This window comes from Carassius carassius, chromosome 17 (genome assembly GCF_963082965.1).
Source record: "Carassius carassius chromosome 17, fCarCar2.1, whole genome shotgun sequence".
In the NCBI taxonomy this organism is placed as follows: Eukaryota; Metazoa; Chordata; class Actinopteri; order Cypriniformes; family Cyprinidae; genus Carassius; species Carassius carassius.
The window spans coordinates 9,545,902-9,560,731 of NC_081771.1; the positions used below are offsets into that span (position 1 = coordinate 9,545,902).

At 36.6% G+C, this 14,830-nt stretch overlaps 1 protein-coding gene across 1 annotated transcript in view; it reads left to right on the forward strand.

The window, feature by feature from the left end:
* LOC132091034 (collagen alpha-1(VII) chain-like) overlaps positions 1-8,278 on the forward strand; it is a gene marked incomplete at its 5' end in the record, with an annotated part of 41,128 nt that extends 32,850 nt beyond the window's left edge. The window contains 21 exons of the mRNA XM_059497812.1: positions 39-83; positions 433-468; positions 606-641; positions 991-1,047; positions 1,779-1,850; positions 2,434-2,505; positions 2,596-2,631; positions 2,741-2,821; positions 3,415-3,468; positions 3,555-3,608; positions 3,695-3,757; positions 4,074-4,136; positions 4,251-4,367; positions 4,980-5,057; positions 5,149-5,202; positions 5,335-5,383; positions 5,626-6,056; positions 6,708-6,839; positions 6,928-6,990; positions 7,654-7,827; positions 8,005-8,278. Of these exons, the coding sequence (XP_059353795.1) occupies positions 39-83; positions 433-468; positions 606-641; positions 991-1,047; positions 1,779-1,850; positions 2,434-2,505; positions 2,596-2,631; positions 2,741-2,821; positions 3,415-3,468; positions 3,555-3,608; positions 3,695-3,757; positions 4,074-4,136; positions 4,251-4,367; positions 4,980-5,057; positions 5,149-5,202; positions 5,335-5,383; positions 5,626-5,645 (987 nt within the window). The remainder of the gene's footprint in view (positions 1-38; positions 84-432; positions 469-605; positions 642-990; positions 1,048-1,778; positions 1,851-2,433; positions 2,506-2,595; positions 2,632-2,740; positions 2,822-3,414; positions 3,469-3,554; positions 3,609-3,694; positions 3,758-4,073; positions 4,137-4,250; positions 4,368-4,979; positions 5,058-5,148; positions 5,203-5,334; positions 5,384-5,625; positions 6,057-6,707; positions 6,840-6,927; positions 6,991-7,653; positions 7,828-8,004) is intronic.
* Between the last annotated feature and the right edge of the window lie 6,552 nt (positions 8,279-14,830).

A 14,830-nucleotide genomic window follows, 5' to 3' on the forward strand; every position in this document is an offset into this window, starting at 1 on the left:
ATCAGATTGTGATGTGAGTATCTGTCTAATTTTTGCAGGGAGAAGAAGGTCGGGCTGGAACAGATGGAGAGAGAGGCCCTTCTGTAAATATACTCCTAATGCAACATTCTGCATTCACTCATTATTTTTTACCCCACCACATCCTGTTTTCTACACGTATTGATGTCAGTCAGGCAGTAACAGTCAGTCTCTCTTGATGGGTGTCATTGATCTGCCCTCGTCTAGATGTGGAAAGGCTGATGCAGGCAGAGCGGTAGCTGTATGAACACTGTATTCGTCACACTTTATATTCAGGGCTATGATGTGTTCGTCTCCCACTCGCTGCAATTTCAAAACCATTATGAGTCAAGCACGTCTTCTATCTACAAAATGCATACAAATTCTCTGGCAAATAAGATTTCTCCTCTACTTATATGTCTGTCCCACTGACAGGGTCTTCCTGGCAGCAAAGGAAACAGAGGAGATAAGGTCTGTATAACTTTTCAATCTGGCTGAGGCTTGTCCCTTACTTTGCTAAAATAATAATAATAATAATAATGAGTCATGAAATGCATTCCTTTATGTACACACGTTTTATAAACTTATAAACTACCAATTTTTCACAGGGTGAACAAGGTCCTTCAGGAATTAAAGGAGAAAAGGTATTTTTTTTTTTTTTTTTTTTTTTGTAAAATGCTTTGATCATCATTCTTTATTACACAGCTTCCTGAAATACTTGATTCTGATTGGTCCTTTCCAATATTTTTCAATGACAGCTGGTAAATTTAACTTAATTCTTCTTAAATAATACATTATTCAAACGCCAATGATTATTTCATGTGCATTTATTTATTTGTAGCCATGTAATAAAATGAATTATGTACAGTCATGTGATTATCACAAAACAAACTGATTATTATGTGAAGTAGTGGGGTTTTATATCACTCTAAAAGGGGTTTATTTTGCATATAGAATATATTATACTGCTGCATTTGATTTTGTATCTTTAAGGGAGATACTCAGCTGGTGGGGGGACCTCCAGGAGAGAAAGGCGTGAAAGGAGAAACCGTGAGTCAAATTGTATTGATTAAGCTGTGTCAGGTGTTTAATGTCATCCTGTAGCCCAAGACCGGTTACCCACTGAAGCTAAGGTCAGTACCTGGATGGGAGACCTCCTGGGAAAAACTAGGTTGCTGCTGGAAGAAGTGTTAGTGAGACTAGCAGGGGGTGCTCACCCTGTGGTCTGTGTGGGTCCTAACGCCCCAGTGTACTGATGGGGACACTATACTGTCAACAACCACCGTCTTTCGGATTAGACGTTAAACCGAGGTCCTGACTCTTTGTGGTCATTAAAAATCCCAGGATGTCTTTCAAAAAGAGTAGGGGTGGTGTCCATTGGCCTTTGACCATCATGTCCTTACAATCCCCATATCTGCTAATTGGCTTCATCACTTTGTCTCCTCTCCACCAATAAGCTAGTGGGTGTTGTGGAGCAATATGGCTGCTGTCACATCATCCTGCTGTACACTGGTGGTGGATGAGGAGATACCCACTTCTATGTAAAGCTCTTTGAGTAAGCGCTATATAAATGTAAGGAATTATTAATATTATTATTAATGCTTTTGGGTCACTCAGATTAAAGGCCAATAATAAAGGTTAGGCTGCTATAGGTTTCTCATCTATTGAGAACATGTGCCTATGAGAACTGGTCATAAAGCATTCATGTGTGTTTGAGATCTATAGATTGTTAACGAGTCAGAAAGCAACTAATCAGTTGTATTGATCGCTGCTCTTCTCAGGGGGAGCGAGGACCTAAAGGTGCACAGGGTGAAAAGGGTGCAAAGGGACAGGAAGGACCACCAGGAGAACAGGTAAGAATGTTTTTTCTTGTTTCATCATATTATTATTTTTTCTTAATATACAACTACAATATAATGTTGTGATGCCTAAATCTCTTGTGGTATTTAAATAAATAATTAATTTTGTCTAATTAATTAGACAAAATTAATTTACAATTTTATATGGACTATTTATTATCAGTCTTAACATGACTAAAAATATCATCTTACTGCTATTAGCTAAATAAAATTGTTATTCTCTTTGGATTCATTTGAAAGGTTAGTTTTTCAGAACCCATTTCTTTTTATCTATGTCTCAGAAATCTCTTAAAATTCCTTAGGTGAATGAAATATTGACAAAAATAAGAGCATAAACAAAACTCATGTGGCTTAGCTCAGAAAATATGGTCTTCAAAGAATCTGATGAGAACGAGTATTCTGAAATCTCTTCATTTTGATTACAGATGTTGTTGAAACATGTTGGGGTCTCTTCTCAGCAGAATAATCTGAGAAGCAAGAGACTCAAACAGCAATGAGATTAAAGAGGGAACAAATTGAGTGAAATGACAAAGATATTAAAGAGATCTCATTTGTGATTTTTCTATCACATTTGCAGGGTCTGAGAGGAGAGCCGGGAGAGAGAGGTTCCACTGGCTTCCAGGGAGCTCGTGGTCCTGGTGGTCAGAAGGTGAAAAATACACTCTCTTTTTTTTTTTTGCATATTTACAACAATGTGCATGACCCACATATTGATCAAATATTTAATTATCATTTGCAGGGAGAAGCAGGGCAGCCTGGTGTCCCAGGAGAAGCAGTGCGTATTCTTATTCAGATGCCTACAGCATCAGCGTATGACTGGCACATACAGTCCCCAGACTCAGCTGTTTCCCTATGACTGCTTCTTTTTTTTCTGTCCTCTACAGGGAACACCTGGTAAAGATGGTCTGTCTGGAATGAGAGGAGAAAAGGGAGAGTTTGGGCCTGTAGGGTCGCGAGGCCTTAAGGTGTGTGTGTGTTTTAATGGTTGTCTCTTTGATTAAAACTCAACCTGACTCTTGCAAGCTTTATCGCTAACCTTGAGTAGCCCTTCAGACCAGATGATCACACTGCTTATAATTCCGCCACAGTCTGGATTCCAGGCCATTGTGTCTGACATTCATCTGCGTATGTACCTCAGAGCCACCGTAAAAAGTTTTTGTGTGTGAATATGTGTGTGCGCGTGCGTGCATGTGTGGAGAAATTGATTTGTTGAGTGCAGTGAGGCACATGAAAGACTCCTGCTTATGAATCATTCCTCTGAGGGATACATGGGCCGCTGCTGACAGTACTAGCTGCCCTTCAGCCAGCGGCAACATAGTCGCACACACTCACATAGCAGATGAGAACTTTTATCTGGATTCAGACCTCTATCTGTTGTCACTAACGAGAAAGACAGTAATTGAAGGGTGTGTGTGAGTTTGTGTGTGAGTGCATGACTGACACATGAATGGTGCTTTATTCTTTCTAAATAGTCCCTCCAAGGGAGCGTTTCTCTAGTGTCATTACTCCCTGTAACATTGAGTGATTGACAGTTTGACTGAGCTTTAATGGCTTACAGGGAGAACGAGGCGCCAAGGGAGCATGTGGACCAAGCGGAGCGAAAGGAGACAAGGTGAGTAATAAGGAGAGCTTGAGGAAAGTTTTTGTTGTGTCGCCATGTTTTGCTCGAAGTGATGAAATGTTTCTGTGTGTTCATAGGGGGATGCTGGGATTAATGGCAGACCGGGATTGCCAGGGAAGAAAGGAGAGCAGGTATGTGTACAAATGCATTTATTTTTGTATGAGGCTTGTATGCAATTCTTTTCATTATCTTGTTTTGATGGCAAATTTTATTTCAGGGTGAAGTCGGGTCTCCAGGTCCCACAGGAAGTCCAGGGAAGGAGGGACTCATTGGAGCCAAGGTAAGATCATATTGCATTTGAAACATATTGGTCTGACGTCATACTGAATAATAGTGTTGTCACGATATTAAGTTTTACTATAATTGATGAAACACATATCATTTTATACATATAAAAATTATATCTAAATATTTAATGCTTCCTAAGATTGGTATGCAGCAACGTATTCATTCTTTTAAAATCACTGCTGAATAAACCAGCAGACAACAAAATGTTTTACTGCAACATGGGTCTAAATACTCTGCAATTCTTCTCATTTCAAAAAGTAAAGTGGAAAAAAAAAAAAAACATGTAACATTCATCTGTTTATACCCAGGGTGACAGAGGCTATGATGGAGTTACGGGGTCTAAGGGATCACAAGGAGAGAAAGGTGAACGGGTGAGTATACCAAATCCTTGAGCTCCCCTGCTGTTTAAGCCTAACTCTGCTGATCTCAGTGAAACGTCTTATCAAATATTCCACATTAAAACGTCCTCCGCCTGCTTTCTTTAGGGCCAACCTGGTATCCCTGGTCCCACTGGTCCAAGAGGAGTGGATGGACCCCCTGGTTTGACAGGCCCTCAAGGACCTGCTGGAGGTAAAGGTCCAGAGGGCCTGCAAGGACAAAAGGTATCAAACTTACTTTATATCAGTAAGAGTCAACTTGTAAGAGTTGTTATACATGTCTGTTTCCATAGATTTGTTTTTTCATTGACAATGGACAACACAGCATGCTTTTTTTAAATTATGATAGGTCTGTGGGTATGTCTATAACTTTATATGGACAACCATTGAGTAATTAAACTTTCACTAACTTTATGAATTTTCTACATTAAAAAAAAAATCACATAGCACAGTAATGTTCTGTGCTCATTTTGTGTCATAACCTGTGGTTCAGAGAACAAGTGAGTAATCAGAGCCGATTCACTGAGGATTTTAGCTGTCGTCCCAATTTAGTCCATGATTCAGACCATTTACTCTGTTCTTTTCAGACTGATTTGCCAATTAGTTTGACAGATTCATTAGAGTCTTTCTCTCATCACATAAAGTACAGTTCTTTTTATTCTATTTTATTTATTTATTTTTTCCCTCTTTTGCTGTGATGGTTTGTATTGATTTGGAGCAGCAGAATCAGCAGCAGTGCAGTGCTGCTCCTGAATAGCACTGCAGGAAACACTGATTCATATGCACAAGGAGCCATGGTTAGTTCATCATATGTTACGTATTGAATATTTATTGTAGGGAGAAAGAGGTCCTCCAGGCCCTGCTATGGTCGCCCCACGTGGCATCCCTGGGATCCCAGGAGAAACAGGAGAACAGGTGACTCTATACACCTACTTGTCCTCTGCATTTTTTCTCCATATTGCATATCTTTCATTACTAAATTTGTCTCTTTGTGTTTTTGTATCAGGGTGAGATTGGCCCTGATGGACCTAAAGGAGACAGAGGAGAACCAGGCATGACGGTCAGAACAAATAGCTTTGTGATTCTTGATTTATTGTAATGTCATCATGCATATTTTATTCTGCTACTGGAGTCTCTCATTGAATCCTCAAGATGACACAAGGGCTGGTTGCATCTTTCTTTATTCTTTAAGGAGGATGAGATTCGGACTTATGTTCGAAGTGAGATGAACCTGCATTGTGGTGAGTGGATAATCGTCATTTATCTCCATCTAAAACAATTTTCCATCATCATCAATGACTCTTTTTTTAAAGTCATGAAATCAAAACAAATCCTCTACAGCTCTGCCCCTTTCATTCTTTTTTACACTTGGAAATACATTTTACAGAAATACAGTGTGTTGCAAATTCTGATTGATGTTGATTTGAATTTCTCTTTTGTATCCTTGAATTCAATTCTCTATCTTTCTCTCTTTTTCCCTAAGCTTGTGGAGGTAAGTTGTGACTTTTATAAAGCCTCAATATAGCCAGTAGACATTTTCCTATCATTGCATCAGCAACTCATGTGCACACAGTTCACTAACAGTAGGCATGTGTGTGACTGTCTTATGTGGTCTCTGTCTGTATTAACATTGTTGAGTATGTTCTTGAGTATTTCTGGTCTGTGTCCACATGGCTGAATTCCAGGTTTTGTGCATGCTAAATTGTTGATGTAGTGCATGAACTTTGAGTGCATCTTTACAAGCATGGATGCCTGTGTGAGTGTTCACTGATGGGTTTTACTATCTTGCCTTTGTGTGATTCGTTATGGGCGTGTTCTCAGGTGTTCAGGAAGTTGAGAAAGCTGTAGCAGTGCAGGCTTACCGAAGCTTCTCCACGTCCCCTGAGCGCTCACTAGTCCGAGGGGACGAGGAGGGTGAGTCCTATCCTAATTTCATCATTCTTTCTCTGTTTATCCTCCTCTCTTCTAAACTGAAAACTCCTGTCACTCTGTCCTCTATCTATGACTTCCTTGAAAGGACTAGTTTAAAGAAACAGTTCACCCAAAAATACAAATTTTGTCATCATTTACTCTTTTACTCAAACCTGGAACACAAAAAAAGATATTCTGAAGAATGTTCATAATGATTTTTCCATTTCATTATTCCAATATTCTTTTCAAGTATGTTATTTCTGTAATAAGTTACTCTTTTTTTGAAAGTATGCTAAAATGCGCTTCTTTTTCACAATGGTGGTCATTCAGCATTATTTAAAAAAGCAATGTCAACATTTACAAAACCTCTCATTATAATGTTCTGTGGAAAAAAGTAAATCATTCAGGTTAGAAACAAGACTGAGTAAATGATGACAGATTTTACATTTTTCTCTTTAAACTACCCCTTTAAACAGAAACTATGTTTCTGCCTTAAGCATAAGTGGGATATGTTAAATATATGTTTGTATTTAACAAATCCAGTTGCACATGTACATCGAATTCTCTCAAACTACGATATCCCAGCATTCTAAACTCTGATTTCCAATAGCCCTCATATTCTTTCTTTGTGTATCCATGCACGTTTTTTTGCAGGTCAGAAGCTGCGTGTTGTGATGAACACAAATGATCCAGACTACGAGCACATTTACTCTATAGAGACCTATGATGACGATGCTCCAATGGTGGAGATTGCTGACTATGACACCACTGTCAATAAAAGCCAGGGTATGCCAATTTCTTTCCAGTAGAAAAACAGTTTGTTTGTTTGTAGCTGCGTGTGCAGATGTATTATAATATATGGATATTTTGGCAGGTCAAACTGTCTCTTTTGATTCTTTAAAAGCTGAAAAGACAACATTTGAGGTGAAAGGTGAAGGTAAGCAACCACTCCTCATTCATCATGGAGATTAAAGGCTCCACTGAGTCATCTTTACGCATGAATATATTGGGGAGCCTTTACTCTGGGAATAAAAGTATTGATGGAGCATATTTTATTCTCATTTTTACTGCTTTTCCTTGTCTTTTGTTGGGAACAAAATGCTTAAAAATGCTATCTGTGGTAATGTATTAAACTTAAGTAGATGTCATCTTCTTCAAACCCTTAACAAAACTCTGTGATGATGGATTATCATCAATTTTGCACTCTGTAATTGCTGCATACTGTTGTTCTTTGCTGTTCTCACTTCCTGTTGTTTCTCTGTGTATCTTCTGCATGATGTCAACCCGCTGACTCATCAGTATGACAGCTCTTAGTATGAGATTGCAAGCAGCTGTTCCGCCACAGAAAATAGCTGAACATTTCTACAGATCTCTGTGGCACTTTGAACTATAGAGAGATGCCATAATGATAAGTTTAAAAGTTGAATCTGCCTATGTGCATTTGTGCATTTCAACAATGTCTTTCGCCATGTTGTTCAAATCGCGTTAATTCAGGATAGATCTATTGAATGGTAGTGTTTTCTATGGAACAAAGGAAGAATTGTTGATTATCTTTTACCATTCAACCGTTTAATTATTTTTCTTTAATGTTTGTTTTTAGACTCCTGCATCTTGCCCATGGAAGAGGGTAATTGTTCCCGCTTTACTTTGCGTTGGTACTTTAACTCTGAGGTGGGCGTCTGTAGACCTTTTATCTACAGCGGCTGTGGAGGAAACGCTAATCGCTTTTTACAGAAGGAAGATTGTGAGAAACTCTGTCTACAACAATAAGAAGGTACATTAACACACACTGATTAATAGAAAAGGCTGAAGGTAACAAATGGTGCATTTATGCATATTTCTAAATCAGTTATGAATTGGATGGGATAGAGATGTGATTTTTGCACTGCATCTATGTAAATTTATCTCTATTGTGTTTTTCTCACAATTCTATCTATTCTATGTTTTATAGAATTGTTTTTTAGCTTGAAGACAAGAGTTGACTGAAAATGGAGGATCTCTAACTCATCAGCAATATAAAAAAAGCTAAAGCTCAGTGTTGAACACTGCCATCATGCACAAGAGATCAAGGTAAAGACTGAGGTCAACACCTTTTCCTCAGCGAAACAAGCAAATTTTAAATATTGATCAGATCTTTAAGGTTTTTCTTGTTTGTTTATTTTGTGTCTGATGAGCTGCCAAACATCTGTTAATATTCCTTCCAATCTGGATTAATCTACATTTGTTGTTTAGTGTGTGTGTGTGTGTGTGTGTGTGTGTGTGTGTGTGTGTGTGTGTATGTATATATATATATGTACATGTGTATATGCACACACACACACACACACACACACACACACACACACACACGTACATAAGTCCAGTCACTAATAGCACATCACATTATCTTTCCTTTCTCACGTAATCCTTGTTGTCACAAAGTTACACCCACTGACATTTTCTCAGGTGCTAAAAACAGAAACTAGAACACACATGGTAATATTCTTAACAAATTCATCTTAGACTTGTTCGTAGAATAAGTCTATGCTGTACAAAATCGCACTGTAAATGTAGATCTGTATTTTTATCTGCTTGAAAATGAGAATGAATGTTGTTGTGTTATCAGATGTTGCATGTTTACTTGGACAAATGTTGCTATTTTTAAAGATATTTTTATATTGTTGACTGGTTTTAATGTTCTCATATATTGCGTTCGTTATATTCTATGTTTATTTCCATTATAGTATATCGATTCTACAGTCCTGTTCGTTTTAAATGATGTTGGAGCAATTTAACGTTTTCTTTGCACAAGGCACTTCCTGTCTGCCAGTTTTAATAGCACATAAAAATGTATGAATGTATATTTAGAAAATAACTACTTTTTAAGTGATCTTTTCTTCATGTGTTCTGTATTGGCTTGAAATAAACATTGAACTTTATAAGGGAAGAAATAAACCTGAAACAAAACTTAAATGTAATGGCTGTAGGTTATTCTTTCCAATACAATATAATGTGCCATATCTTTCATGATCAGTGGATGGACCTTCTGTTCTTCAGTAGAATGCTACTGAACATCTTGCAACAACTAGACAAAATATCAATCATTTTAGTGTGTTAATAATGATAAACTTACAAAAATAGACCCAAATCACATATATCAGGGGTCACTGGAATTGTTTTTTTTTTTTTTGAGGAAATTAGTGTTACATTTTTGCCAGAGTGTCTTAATCACCTCACATCCCCAGATACAGTGAAATGATGTTCCCTTATATTTTTGGCATTTGAAACTTATATCTGGGATGTTTGGGCAAAACTTGCATAACTTTTCAGGGGTGACATAAGTACGCATCACCCAGTCGTATTGAATTAACTTAAATCTAGTATTAATTGACATTAATTAATTTCTGGGCTTTAACCCTCTGGAGTCTAAGGGTATTTTTGGGGCCTGGAGAAGTTTTGTCATGCCCTGACATTTGTGCTTTTTTCAGTTTCTTATAAATATCTAAATGGGTAAAGTCTAATCTCACTGTAATCAGCACAAACTGGGCTATAATAATATAAGAAATGCATGTATGTACATGATTGTGTTTTTGAGAAAAAAAATATTATGCGTGGTTAGTGAAAAACTAAAAATGTTAAATCACTTGAATAAGGCCATAAAACACATAAAGAACAATGGTTCCCCGGACTTTTGAGAACTGGAGCTTGTAGCCTAGAATTTTTCTTTCTAAATGATGTGAAAATCATCTTGTTTACTCACTCACAGAAAACAATATATTGATTTAAATTTTCTAAGACACTTTTTGTTGGTAAAAGTCATATGCGAGTAGGCGTCAACTACCATGAATATCATTGTGATTTACACCTGAGAAGACAAAGGGCCGCATAATGAGCTGCATAATGAGCCATTCAGTCATCTGTGCCACTGTGAGTGAGGAGTTACAAGAGAGAATGCAAGAACAAAATAAATCTATATAATTTTATGTTTGTAGTTTATTAAGAATATATTTAATTATCCCACAACATAATTTAATATCCACTTGGGGGTGCAGTTAAACAGTTTATTAGAAACAATCAAAGCTGACTTTCAAACAAATTGTTTGGCATCCTTACTCCAGTCACACAATCCTTCAGAATCCTTTTAACAATCTTATTTTCTACAAAAAAAAACATTTATTGTTATTATTATTATCATTATTAATGTTGAAAAGAGCTGAGAATATTTTTCTGGGTTTTTAGGGGGAATAAATTGAAAGAAAAGCATGTTTTTACATTTGTGACAGTTATCTATTTGTTACATTTATATTATTTACATCAAGCTTTTGAATGGTATAGTATTGTATATTGTTATTGAAACTTCATAATGTTTCACTTGATTACTATACATTTAGTCAGGAATTATAGTTTGGAAAAAGTATTTGGAAAAAGTCTAACTAGTAAAATGTTTACACGTTATGTGAAAACTAGTACAAGTATATAAATAAATAAAAAGAGACTTACTCATGTTTATGATCTCTGCTGAATAAAGTGCTGCATTCTTTTTTTCTGAGGAAATCCATTTCTCAAATCCTCAACCACATGACATCTTTTTGGGGTGAATTATGTCTTATTCCTCTCATCGCGAAGCAAACAGTAAAATAAACACTTGAAGAACAGGCTCGCTGCTTTTTCTTCTGTTATGGGCGTATTCAAGCCGCGCGCTTCAGTTTGAATCTGAATAGCGCGTTCGGCGCGGGGGCGTGGTCACATTAGATATAATGAAGAGAGACTTGAAAAACAGACATCGCGTTGTTTTCATATGGATTACTTTATCACAGAATATCTGTTTTCGGCGGCACTTGTTTAGTTTAAAAATAGACATGTCAAGCTTTCTATAGATATCTCCCCCATGTATTTTCGTTGAGTATTCACGGAGTTACAGTTCATTTTAATGACTTGTTTGTAAATGAAGATAAGCGCAGACAAAGGCTGCAGACAGCACACCTTGTTTGTTATCTTTATTTTATAAGTGCACAAAGTTTTGTTGTCATTATGTCTGTATCCAAAAAAAAGTAGACCCTTTACAGATTCGATTGATGTATTGCTCTTATCTGTACGATTAAAACTGAAAGTGTAATTTAAGGTCTTTTCGGGGTTATCAGGAGAAAATGACTCAAAACGCGTATCCGCGTTAATCGACTCGAAAGGCTTCATTTTAAATCTGAATCATATTGCAAATCCATACCTCTAGCAACTCTGTTGGATTCAAATTTGATTGGTACTAAGATCCTTATAAAACATAAGCTTTTGTAGTTCTGTTTGTTAAGGTCTATAGTGAATAATTTTGCTTGACATTGATATAGCTGTGAATTTGTAAGTATAAAAAGTGTCATTGCACTTTACAGGACATTAATGTATCTCCCTAAAATAAATCCCCAATCTTAAAAACTGTTTTTTCGGTGTATACATGTTTCCTCTATGAATTTTAATGCTCAGCACAATAATGAAAGGGCAAAGAAATTGCTTTTCAATTTCAAAATCAGTGTCACCACATCTTTCAAAATGCTATGAACACAGGATATTTAGGAAAGGGCAGTTTAAAAGGCATATGTAATGATCTGAGAGAATGAGGAATGCATCCACATGAAAGCTAATTTTTCCAAATATTCACTGCACTCAAGGCTTGATTAAAACATAATATAAATTAGTACATGGTTGACCTCTGGAGCACCACAGTGAATTTGATGCACAGCTGTCTGTGACTGACATTACAATAAATTCATTAAAATCCACAATGACGGATTCATCTCAAGAATGAGCATAATAAAAAATATAGACTGGCACTCAAACAATGTTATTAAGCAGGCATGAAAATATAAAACAAAATACTCAGATGGACTGGCTAAAATGCAGCCAATGAATAAATATGAGTAGAAATGAATATGAAAACAGTGTTTGAGTGACAGCCCTGGAGGAGTACACAGCAAAAAGTCCAGTGTTAAATTAACTCTCACAGAGTTGATTTCAACACTTTTTCAGAGTTTATATAGCTCCACACTCTCCGGAGTTAAAATAACACTTTCAAAATAGTTAAATATTTAACACAATGCCGGAGTTCCTAATTTGACTCCAAAAAAAGTGTTAAAATAACACTGTTCAGAGTTGCATGTTTTAGGTGGTTAAATCTGTACAGTCTCAAAAGATCTACAAAATAATGTTAAATAAACAACAGCACACAAAATATTTGCCAATGACTTGTTTATTTGTTATTCTCACCTCTTAAAAGTGAAATCAGCTGTTGACTGTCTGGGTGGTCTTTTTGACAAATAAAACAGATTAGCATTCTGTCAACATCATACTGCCCGACTAAGTTAAGGTTACTTTCTGGTTGAGCAGTCTGGCTCTCAAATCTCTAACCCTGGGAGACTACTTCATTTTACCTTCATCAATGTTATACACTGTTGTCTGCAGGAATGTGTAAAAGTTCACAAGTGCACCATCATAGGACAAATTGAACACAAAATGTGCCTTGAAAAGTTCATCAAATGCTCCAAGGGAACAGTTTGCCTGGCATGGGATGAGATGCTTATCCAAGATGATGTAGAAGCACTCAGTCTTGCTTTTCTGGCGTCCAACAGCAAGGAGGTACGGATGCTGATGCTGGATGTTGTTGAGGGGCTCCTCCAAACTGCAGCATGACTAAACTTAAAATGAACATTGAATATTAGACACAAACATAATGTCCAGTAAGAGAAAACAACAGTATAAAAGTGACTGTTCAAACAACTCAACGGCTGGTGCAATATGATAATGCATATGAATGATTTTAAATCTCCATGTTAGAGCAACCCAAAACACAATATTAAAATGTCAATACCTTATGAAAGATTACAAGTCTTTCAGCAGCATCACATGGACTGATTTTTGGAGACTTCAGTCCTCCTGGTGATGGTGGAAGGAGATGTATCAGTTAAAGAAGGGATGCCATTTCCCGGTCGTAAACTAGAGATGAAATTCACATGAAAACAAAAAACAACACATGAATTAATTATTCTAAACCTTCTAATTAAATATTTTAAGTTGAAGAATAGAAAGCATTTTAAACATTCACCTGGTTAATGTAGTCTTTTTAAAGATTTTATGTAGTGCAAGTTATTTATTTGCTATTAATACGGAAAACAACTGAAGTTCCTGAATTTTAATATTTTTTTGTCATCAAAGCAAAATATATTGTAACTGTAACTGCAAATATAGCAGATGTGTAAAAACAAGCAAATCAAATACAACTTACTTGTCTCATGAAGGTCACTTCCTTCAGGACATTCTGCTGAGAGCAAAAACTGACTCATCTCTGCTGTTGAAGTAAGTTGCTTGGTGTCTTTAATGACATTTGGCCTGAAGAATGTGTCCCTCTTCTGAAGCAGCCTGGAGGATGTCTCAGTGTCAAACAGGAAGGAGTGAAGTCTTGACCAACCTTTAAGAAGATATTAAACTATAAACAATATTCTCAAATTGCATTCTTGTGAAAACATGTTATTCCAAACCTCTGTGGTATGGCTGAGCAAAGAAATGGCCTCTTTGCAAGCACTCCCATCAAGTTGCCCTCCAAAATTAGTAGCCCTTTGGCATTTTGGGCCTCCTGGAGAAACATCATGAGGGCTGTCTAGTGGCAAAGATCCTCGTCTAATCTTCCTGTGGACTGTTTTCATATGCTAAGCATTGTATCCTATGTTGCTTGCAGCATCATAAAAGTGTTCCTTAAAAGAATCACATTTCTATGTCAGATATCATAACATTGCAATTATAACATGAAAGGGTCATGCAGACGATGACTTACGTAGCCTTTCTTGGAATATGGATCTCTGAGGGAACAGTATCACTATGCCAAGAGCATACTGTTCTCTGATAGCTTTAATAGGGAGTTGCCTAAGAGAAGATATCAAATTGGTCTTAATTTATACAATGGTCATGCAGCTTTTTTTTTTTATAAAATAAATTAAAATACCCATGTGTATCAATCACGTGAGCCACCAGTGTGTTGATCATTTGTCTTCTTGTGGCATCTGTTAGAGTTTCTATTTCTTGATACTCCTTCACCACCTTAATTTTAGAACATCCTCGACCAACTAAAAATTAAAAATGACCTTGGTGATTCATTAATTACCACAGACTCAGAGGGGTTAAAAAATTATATATTTTGGATAATTTTCATTTCTGTGTGAACAGAACCTTTAGGACACTGACATAAAAAGCTCTGTTCTAACCTGTTTTGCAGACAGTGCAGATGTGTCCTCTTTTCTTTGTCTCTTGTTAGGGACCTCATGTAAGATTACAGTCGATGCACTTGAACTGTTGCTTTTGTCAGACTTCTCAGAAGACAAAGAGTCTGAAAATTCTAAATAATTAAAGTATTAAAATATTACAAATATTGTGATGACCAGTACAAGAATCAGAAATAGCCAATTTATCATATTTATCCTGAGTTGCTTGATAACACAACTTAAACGTTCAATAAAGCTCACCATCATTTGAGAAAACAGTCAGCACCACAGCCTTGCCCAATGAGGTCACTGAATATTTCTGCATCGACTTCTGTCCCTGTTGCATTAGGTGGCAAGCAAAATTTCTCAATAAGTGAAAAAAAATTAGAAAAAAATATTTAAGTTGACGCCCTTTCTTGCTTCACAACAAATGTCTGATTTGAAAACGTATCTTTATGATGCAAGCAAAATGTAAATATGAATTATTTTTTCCAATGTATCCCCTTCTACAGAACATTATATGATAAAGGCAAATACAGAAATGAGGCAACAACACAA